Source organism: Fringilla coelebs, assembly GCF_963513975.1.
Source record: "Fringilla coelebs genome assembly, chromosome: 33".
Classification (NCBI taxonomy): Eukaryota; Metazoa; Chordata; class Aves; order Passeriformes; family Fringillidae; genus Fringilla; species Fringilla coelebs.
The window spans coordinates 666,491-675,218 of NC_140059.1; the positions used below are offsets into that span (position 1 = coordinate 666,491).

Below are 8,728 nucleotides of genomic sequence, written 5' to 3' on the forward strand. Positions count from 1 at the left end.
ACCTTTTTTTTTTTTCTTTTTTTTTTTTTTTTTTTTTTTTTTGCGGGGCTGGAGGTTCCGCTGGGCCAAAAGATTTATGGATTTATTCAAAATTTGGTTTTTTGGGGTTTTTTTTTGGTTTGTGAAAGAAATGAAAGCAAAACTGTGGAATTTTTTATTTAAAAAAACCCAACCCAAACTGTGGATTTATTAAAAAAATAAACCTAAGCAAAAATGTGGATTTACCAGAAAAAGAAACCAAATAAAATGGGATTGCTAAAAAAAAAAACAAAGCAAAGCTGGGGATCTGTTTAAAGAAAAGATTTATTGAAGAAATTAAAATAAAAATAAAATAAAGAATTAAGAGAGGCAAAAATGGGTCTGTTAAGAAACTAAACCAAAGAAAAGGGGAATTATTAAAAAATAAAATTAAATGGATTTAGCCAAAGAAATAAACTCTAAAATGTGGATTTACTGAGCAGGACAATCCCCCAAAAATGGATTTATTGATAAAATAAACAAAAAAAGGGATTTATTAATTAAATAAACAAAAAAAAAAAAGGGATTTATTAATGAAATAAACCTAAAAAAGGGATTTATTAATAAAATAAACCAATAAAATTGAGTTAATAATAAAATTAACAAAAAAAAAGGATTTATTAATAAAATAAAAACCAAAAAAAAAGGGTTTATTAATAAAATAAACCAAAACCCGTGGATTTGTGACTAAAACCAAAGGAAAGAACCCAACTGTGACCTCTGGGCCGGCTCCGTGTCCCCCGAGCTTGGTTTCATTTTATTTCATTTTATTTTATTTCATTTTTCCCCTTTTCCCAGCTGTTTTATGTCCGTTTTTTGTTGTGTTTGTGACACCCCCCGTGCCAGAATTTGATGAATTTTCCCATTTCCGTCTCGTTTCGCCCCAGAGTTTATCAGGAGTTTTCCTTGGTGAGGATTTTTCTTTTTGGGTGGGGAGTTTAAATAAATTGAATTTAAATTTAAAACCGGAAGAAACCTTTTCCCTTTGCAGCACTTTAACGCCGATTGACGGGGGGACCCGGGGTGGAAACTCAAATAAAATTTGTTTATTAACCGCGGCTTTGGCGCACCTCGGGTCGTTTTTGGGGTCAGATTCGGGGTTTTTCGCTCAAATCCTCCCGCTGGATTTGGGGGAGGGGTCACACCCCCCTCCCCTTCCTCCCCCCCCCAAATTTGGGATCCTGTCCCCCCCCACCCCCGCCTTGGTCTTCCCGCCCGCCAGGGGGCGCTGCTGCGCCCCCCCCCGGAAATGCCGGGCCAGAAGTCAGCCATGTTACCTTGATGCATGACGGGAGCTGTAGTCCCATAAATGACCCACACTTCCGGCCACGCGCTTCCGATGCATGATGGGAACTGAAGTTCAAATTTAGAGGCCAAACCGGAAGTGGCGTGCAGCCATTTCCTCCCCCGATGCATCCTGGAAGCTGCGGTTTTCAAATGCGGGCGGAAGTTCGGCCATGCTGGCACCGGATGCATGCTGGGAGCTGTAGTTTGCCGTGGTGAACGGCCCGGGCGGGGTCCCGGCCTCGCGCGCGCTCGCCCCGCCCCCGTGACGTCACCGGCACAGAGGCATCCTGGGTACGGGGCCCCCGTGTCCGGGGGGCGGCCAGGTGTGCCAGGAGGGGCCCCAGGTGTGCCAGGAGGGGCCTCAGGTGTCCCCAGGTGTGCCAGGAACGGCCCTGGGTGTCCCCAGGTGTGCCAGGAGCGGCCCTGGGTGTCCTCAGGTGTCCATGGAAGGTCCCCAGGTGTCCCAGAGTTGGGGCGCCTCAGTTTGAGCCCCTCTTCGAAGGCCCTGAAGCGCTGCCGGCTGCGGCCCAGCTCGGCCTTGCGCCCTCAGTGGAGCCTGCTGTGCCCAGGTGTGTTCCAGCTGTCCCAGGTGTGCTCAGGTGTGTCCCAGGTGTGCCAGGTGAGCTCAGCAGCGCCGCTCAGAGTTGGGATATTTCTCTCTCAGCCCCCGGTTGAATTCCCTGAAGCGCTGCCGGTTTTGGCCCAGCTCGGCCTTGCGCCCTCAGTGGAGCCTGCTGTGCCCAGGTGTGCTCAGGTGTGTCCCAGGTGTATCCCAGGTGTGTCAGGTGTCCATTGGGGGTTCCCAGGTGTGTCCAGGTGCTCAGCAGCGCCGCTCAGAGTGGGGATATTTCAGTTTTAGTCCCTGTTTGAAGTCCCTGAAGCGCTGCCGGTTGTGGCCCAGCTCTGTCCCTGCTCTCCCAGCTGTCCCAGCTGTCCCCAGGTGTGTCCCAGGTGTGCTCAGGTGTGTCCCAGCTGTCCCAGGTGTGCTCAGGTGTGCTCAGGTGTGTCCAGGTGTGTCCAGGTGTTCAGCAGCGCCGCTCAGAGTGGGGATATTTCAGTTTGAGTCCCCGTTTGAAGTCCCTGAAGCGCTGCCGGTTGTGGCCCAGCTCTGTCCCTGCTGTCCCAGCTGTCCCAGGTGTGCTCAGGTGTGTCCCAGGTGAGCTCAGGTGTTCAGCAGCGCCTCTCAGAGTTGGGATATTTCAGTTTGAGTCCCCGTTTGAAGTCCCTGAAGCGCCGCCGGTTGTGGCCCAGCTCTGTCCCTGCTCTCCCAGCTGTCCCAGGTGTGCTCAGGTGTGTCCCAGCTGTCCCAGGTGTGCTCAGGTGTGTCCCAGGTGTGTCCAGGTGTTCAGCAGCGCCGCTCAGAGTTGGGATATTTCAGTTTTAGTCCCCGTTTGAAGTCCCTGAAGCGCTGCCGGTTGCGGCCCAGCTCGGCCTCGCGGCCCCCGTGGAACCCGCCCGGCTCCTTCCAGCCCCGGTGGGTGACGAAGGCCCCGTCCAGCACCGCGAACCGGAACCCGGCCACGTGCAGCTCGCAGGCCTGGGGGCAGGGGGGGTCAGGGGCACGGAGAGACCCCCATGGGGCCACAGAGACCCCCACGGGGCCACAGAACTGACAGAGACCCCCACGGGGCCACAGGGACCCCCACGGGGCCCCAGAACCCACAGGGACACCCCCAGACCCCAGAGACCCCCACGGGGCCACAGAGACCCCCACGGGGCCACAGAACCGACAGGGAGCCCCCAGAACTCCCAGGGACCCCCCCAGGGCACCCCCAGAACACCCCCAGAACCCCCAGGGACCCCCCCAGAACCCCACGAAACCCCCAGACCTCCCCCCCAGACACTCAGAGACCCCACAAACCCCTGTACCATCCATGGATCCCCCCCAGAACACCCCCAGACCCCCTCAGACCCCCCACAGACCCCCCTCAGACCCCCCCAGACACTCAGAGACCCCCTATACCATCCATGGATCCCCCAGAGCACCCCCATACCCCTGTGCACCCCCCCAGAGACCCCCCCAGATCTCAGAGAGCCCAGAGACCCCCCCAGAGACCCCCTCAGGGCAGCCCCAGAGCACCCAGAGACCCCCCAGAGCAGCACCCCCAGCCCCCTGTGCCCACCCCACGGGCACTGTCCCCAGCCCCAGGACCCCCGTGCCCCCCCAGGACCCCCCCAGCCCCACCCCTCGCCCCCCCAGCCCCCCCCCCTCGCCCCCCCAGCCCCCCCCCGCCCCCCCCGCCCCCCAGCCCCCTCCCCACCTGGCTGATGCGGTTGAAGCCGTACTGCAGGAAGCCCTCGTCGAAGGGGGGCACGCCGCGGGCGGGGGCCACGAAGAAGGGCTCCCAGGGGTCCCTCCAGGGCACCTCGTAGGCCACGCGCAGCCGGGGGGCGCCCGGGGGGGCGGGGGGCAGCGCCCGCCAGCGCCCGAAGGCCGTGGGGGCCTGGCAGCGGGGGCACAGCCCCCCGTAGAAGGGGCGCGCCGCCCCCGCCCCCCAGAGCCGCAGCAGCTCCGCCTTGGAGCCCGGGGGGCGCCGCGACCCCCGCAGCTCGAAGGCGGGCAGCACGAAGAGGGCCCGGGCCCAGGGCGGGGCGCCCGGCGGGGGGGGGACCCCCGGAGCGTTGGGGTCACTCCAGGTGTTGGGGTCACTCCGGGTGTTGGGGTCACTCAGAGCGTTGGGGACCCCCGGAGCGTTGGGGTCACTCCAGGTGTTGGGGTCACTCAGGGTTTTGGGGTCACTCAGGGCATGGGGGACCCCCGGAGCGTTGGGGTCATTCAGGGCGTTGGGGTCACTCAGGGCATTGGGGTCACCCAGGGCATGGGGGTCATTCAGGGCTTTGGGGTCACTCGGGGCTTTGGGGTCACTCGGGGTATTGGGGTCACTCAGAGCGTTGGGGACCCCCGGAGCGTTGGGGTCATTCAGGGATTTGGGGTCACTCCGGGCATTGGGGTCACTCTGGGCATTGGGGTCACTCAGAGTTTTGGGGTCACTCTGGACATTGGGGTCACTCAGAGCATTGGGGTCATTCAGGGTTTTGGGGATCCCCAGAGCGTTGGGGTCACTCAGAGTTTTGGGGTCACTCTGGACATTGGGGTCACTCAGAGCACTGGGGTCATTCAGGGTTTTGGGGACCCCCAGAGCGTTGGGGTCACTCAGAGTTTTGGGGTCACTCAGGGCTTGGTGACCCCTGGGGTCGTTGGGGCCCAATGAACTTTTGGGGTTCTTTGGGACCTTGGGGACCCCCAGAGCGCTGGGGTCACTCAGGACACTGGGGTCACTCACGGCCTGGGGGTCACTCAGGCCATTGGGGACCCCCGAGGAGTTGGGGGCCCCCAGCCCACCGCGGGACCCCAGAGATTGGGGGTCCCCCAGTGCCCCCCAGTTCTGGGGGTCCTGGTCCCCCCCGTTTTTGAGGTCCATCCCCCCGTTTTCGGGGTCCATCCCCCCATTTTTGGGGTCCATCCCCCCCTGTCCCCCCCAGTTCCGGGGGTCCGTGCCCCAGTTGCGGGGGTCCGTCCCCCCCTGTCCCCCCCCGTTTTTGGGGTCCTGTCCCCCCCCGTTTTTGGCGTCCATCCCCCCGTTTTCGGGGTCCGTCCCCCCCTGTCCCCCCCAGTTGCGGGGGTCCAGCCCCCCGCCCCGCAGCAGCTCCAGGAACCCCTCCCTCAGCCCCGGGCTGGGCTCCACGTCCGCGTCCACCATGAGCACGAAACGCCCCCCGGATTTGGGGGGGGGTCCCGCCGCGGGGCCGCCCCCCGCCGCCCCCTGCCAGGCCACGTTCCTCAGCAGGTTCCCGGGGTACGGCACCCCCAAATCGTAGCTGGGGGGGTCGGCGGCCGCCAGCCGGGCCAGCGCCCCCCGGCAGCCCGCGGGCGATTCCCGGGGGGCGCTCGGGGGGGCGGGGGGCGGCAGGCGGGGCGGGGGTCCCGCCGCCCCCTGCACCACCTGCAGGCGCAGCCGCGGCCGCAGCCCCCGGCAGGGCCCCCCCAGCAGCCGCAGCAGCTCCCGGAGCCCCCCCCGGGGCTCCCCAAACACCGCCAGCGACAGCGGCCCCCCCCAGGACCCCCGCCCCAGCGCCGCCGCCGCCCGCCCGGGGGTCCCGTGCGTGGCCAGGACCAGCTCGGGGCGGGGGGCGCGGGCCCAGCCCGGGGGGGCGCCCAGCACGTCCCAATAGACCCGGAAGGAGCCGGAGGCGTCCAGGACCCCGCGGGGGGCGCGGGGGGCGCGGGGCGGGGGGCGCGGGGCGGGCAGCGAGCGCAGGTAGAGGGTCTGCAGCAGGGCCAGCCCCCCCAGCAGCCAGGCACAGCCCCCCAAAAACCGCGCCCGCGACATGGGGGGGCTGGGGGGGGGATTGGGGGGCGGGGGGGGATTGGGGGTCACTGGGGGGGATTCTGGGGGTCACTGGGGGGATTCTGGGGGTCACTGGGGGGATTCTGGGGGTCACCGGGACCAGCCCGGCATGCTGGGACCAGTCCGGGGGATGGGGGGAGGGTCTGGGGACAGCTCGGGGGGTCTCCGGTCCCGGTCCGGGGGTCGGGGGGGGGTCTGGGGCCGTTCGGGGGTCCCCGGTCCCGGTTTAGGGGTTGGGAGGGGGTCTGGGGCCGTTCGGGGGTCCCCGGTCCCGGTTTAGGGGTTGGGGGAGGGTCTGGGGCCGTTCGGGGGTCCCCGGTCCCGGTCCGGGGTCGCCGGGGCCGCTCCGGGACTCACCGCCCTGTGCCGCGCCGGGAGGGGCTGCGCATGCGCGGGGCAGGGGAGGCGTGGTCTCAATGGCACTGGGCGGGGTTATGCAGATTAGCCCGTGCTGCGTTGTGGGCGCGGTTTCGTCTCGGGGGCGTGGTTTATGCGCTGAGGGCGGGGCCTGGCGGCTCCGGCGGGACCTCTGGGACCCCCAAATGACCCCAAATCCCCCCGAAATCCCCCACAAAACCCCCCAAATACCCCTAAATCCCCCCAATGACCCCAAATCCCCCCGAAATCCCCCACAAAACCCCCCAAATCCCCCCAATGACCCCAAATCCTCCAAATCCCCCCCAAAATCCCCACAAAATCCCCCCAAATCTCCCAAATCCCCCAAATGGCCCCAAGTCCCCCCCAAATCGCCCCCATCCCGCCTCATCACGACCCCCGGCTCCTCCCCTGGGGCTCCCCCCAGTTTTTTGTCCCCCCCAAACCCCAGAGCTGTCCCCAGTGTCCCCCCTCCCCCACCTCTGTCCCCCTCCCCAAAGGAGCTGCCGCAGGCACGGGGACCTTGGGGGACACTTTTATTGCCAGGGGACACTGGGGACACGCTGGGGACGTTGGGGACACGCTGGGGACACGTTGGGGACACGCTGGGGATGTTGGGGACACGCTGGGGATGTTGGGGACACGCTGGGGACACGTTGGGGACTCGGTCCCGTGAGCGGTGGCGGCGTCCCCGTCCCTTGGGGACATCAGGACAGTGGGGGGGGTCTCAGTCCTTGGAGCGGGGTGGGGACGGTGCCCCCCCTCCTTTGGGGACATCGGTGGCACCGGGGACGCTGGTCAGGCTCAGTCCGTGGGGCTGGGGACACGTTTGGGGACACGTTTGGGGACACGGAGCTGCGGCCGAGGCGGTGACGAGGAGCCCGAGTCCCTTGGGGACCTTGGGGACATCGAGCCGGGGCGGTCCCGGCGTCGGTGACATCGCGCTGCGACGTGGGGGGGGCGCTGGGGACACTGAGGGGACATCGTGGGGACATTGGGAACATCGGGGACATCGGGAGCGTTGGGGACATTGGGGACATTGGGGACATTTGGGGACATCAGGGGTGTTGGGGACATTGGGGACATTTGGGGACATCAGGGGTGTTGGGGACATTGGGGACATCAGGCCAGGATGTCCCTCAGAGGGCGTTGGGGACATTGGGGATACCGAGGCACATTGTGCCTCAGCCCCAGGGCTTGGGGACAGCCGGGACATCACTGGGGACATCACTGGGGACAGTGGGGACATCGCTGGGGACTTTGAGGACATCGTTGGGGACCGTGGGGACAGTGGGAACATCATTTGGGATATTGTTGGGGACTTTGGGGACATCCTTGGGGGCTTTGGGGACATCAAGCCACATCGTGCCTCGGTCCCCCGCGTTGGGGACATTGAGGGTGACACCCGGGGGGGGGGGAGGGGACACAATTCTGGGGGGGGACCCTGCCAAAAACGCAGAGCCCGAGGCGGGGGAGGTGACAGGGACGGTGACACTGCGGGGGGGGCCGGGGGACACGAGGGACGGTCCCCAGGCGTCCGGGCTGGGGGCGGGGGGGGCCACCAGCCCCCCCCCAATTACCTTAGAGACTCGTTACGAGTTAAATTAGCACGAGCGGCCCCGGGGGGCGGCGGGGGCGGCCGGGGCCGGGGGGACGCTGGCCCGGGCCGGGGTGACAATGACAATATGCCATACTGGGGGCAAGTCGCGTCACAGACTTAGTTCAGAACGACGGGGCGCGCTGGCTTCCGGCTGCGGGGACACGGGGACGCGTCAGCGACGGGCGGCGGGGCCCGGACCCGCCCGAGAACCCCAAAAACCCCCCCAAAACCCCCCAAAAACCCCCCAAAATACCCCTAAACCCGGACCCGCCCGAGAACCCCAAAAACCCCCCAAAAAACCCCAAAACCGCCCCAAAATCACCGCTAAACCCAGAACCGCCCCGAGAACCCCAAAAACCCCCCAAAAACCCCCCAAAAACCCCAAAACCGCCCCGAGAACCCCAAAACTCCAAAACCCATTCCAAATACCCCCAAAACCCGCCCCCAAAAAAAACCCTGGTGTCCCCCCGTCCGTCCCCCCGTCTGTCTGTCTGTCCATCCCCATCCCCTCTTCCCCTGTCCCCCCGTCCCTCTGTCCGTCCCCATCCCCTGTCCATCCCCGTCCCCCCGTCCCTCTGTCCATCCCCGTCCCTCTGTCCGTCCCCATCCCCTGTCCATCCCCGTCCCTCTGTCCATCCCCGTCCCCCCGTCCCTCTGTCCATCCCCGTCCCCTGTCCATCCCTGTCCCCCCGTCCCTCTGTCCATCCCCGTCCCTCTGTCCATCCCCATCCCCTGTCCATCCCCGTCCCCTGTCCATCCCTGTCCCCCCGTCCCTCTGTCCATCCCCGTCCCTCTGTCCATCCCCATCCCCTGTCCATCCCCATCCTCTGTCCATCCCCTGTCCCCCCGTCCCTCTGTCCATCCCCATCCCCTGTCCATCCCCGTCCGTCTGTCCGTCCCCATCCCCTGTCCATCCCCATCCCCTGTCCATCCCCGTCCCCCCGTCCCTCTGTCCATCCCCTGTCCATCCCCGTCCGTCCGTCCGTCCGTCGGTCGGTCCCGCCGCGCTCGCTCGCTCGCTCGCTCACCTTTGCGGAAGGCGTCCTGCAGGCGGCTCTGGGGGAGTTGATACAACTCAGCAGCAGCAGCAGCAGCAGCA

At 64.2% G+C, this 8,728-nt stretch overlaps 1 protein-coding gene across 1 annotated transcript; it reads right to left on the minus strand.

The window, feature by feature from the left end:
• Nucleotides 1-1,231: 1,231 nt before the first annotated feature.
• Nucleotides 1,232-5,787, minus strand: B4GAT1 (beta-1,4-glucuronyltransferase 1). Its single transcript, XM_084224015.1, has 2 exons — nucleotides 3,567-5,787; nucleotides 1,232-2,842 (listed from the first exon to the last, which is right to left on the minus strand). Exons 1-2 carry the CDS (start codon nucleotides 5,634-5,636, stop codon nucleotides 2,651-2,653), a joined length of 2,262 nt encoding a protein of 753 aa, XP_084080141.1. The 5' UTR covers nucleotides 5,637-5,787; the 3' UTR covers nucleotides 1,232-2,650.
• Nucleotides 5,788-8,728: the final 2,941 nt, after the last annotated feature.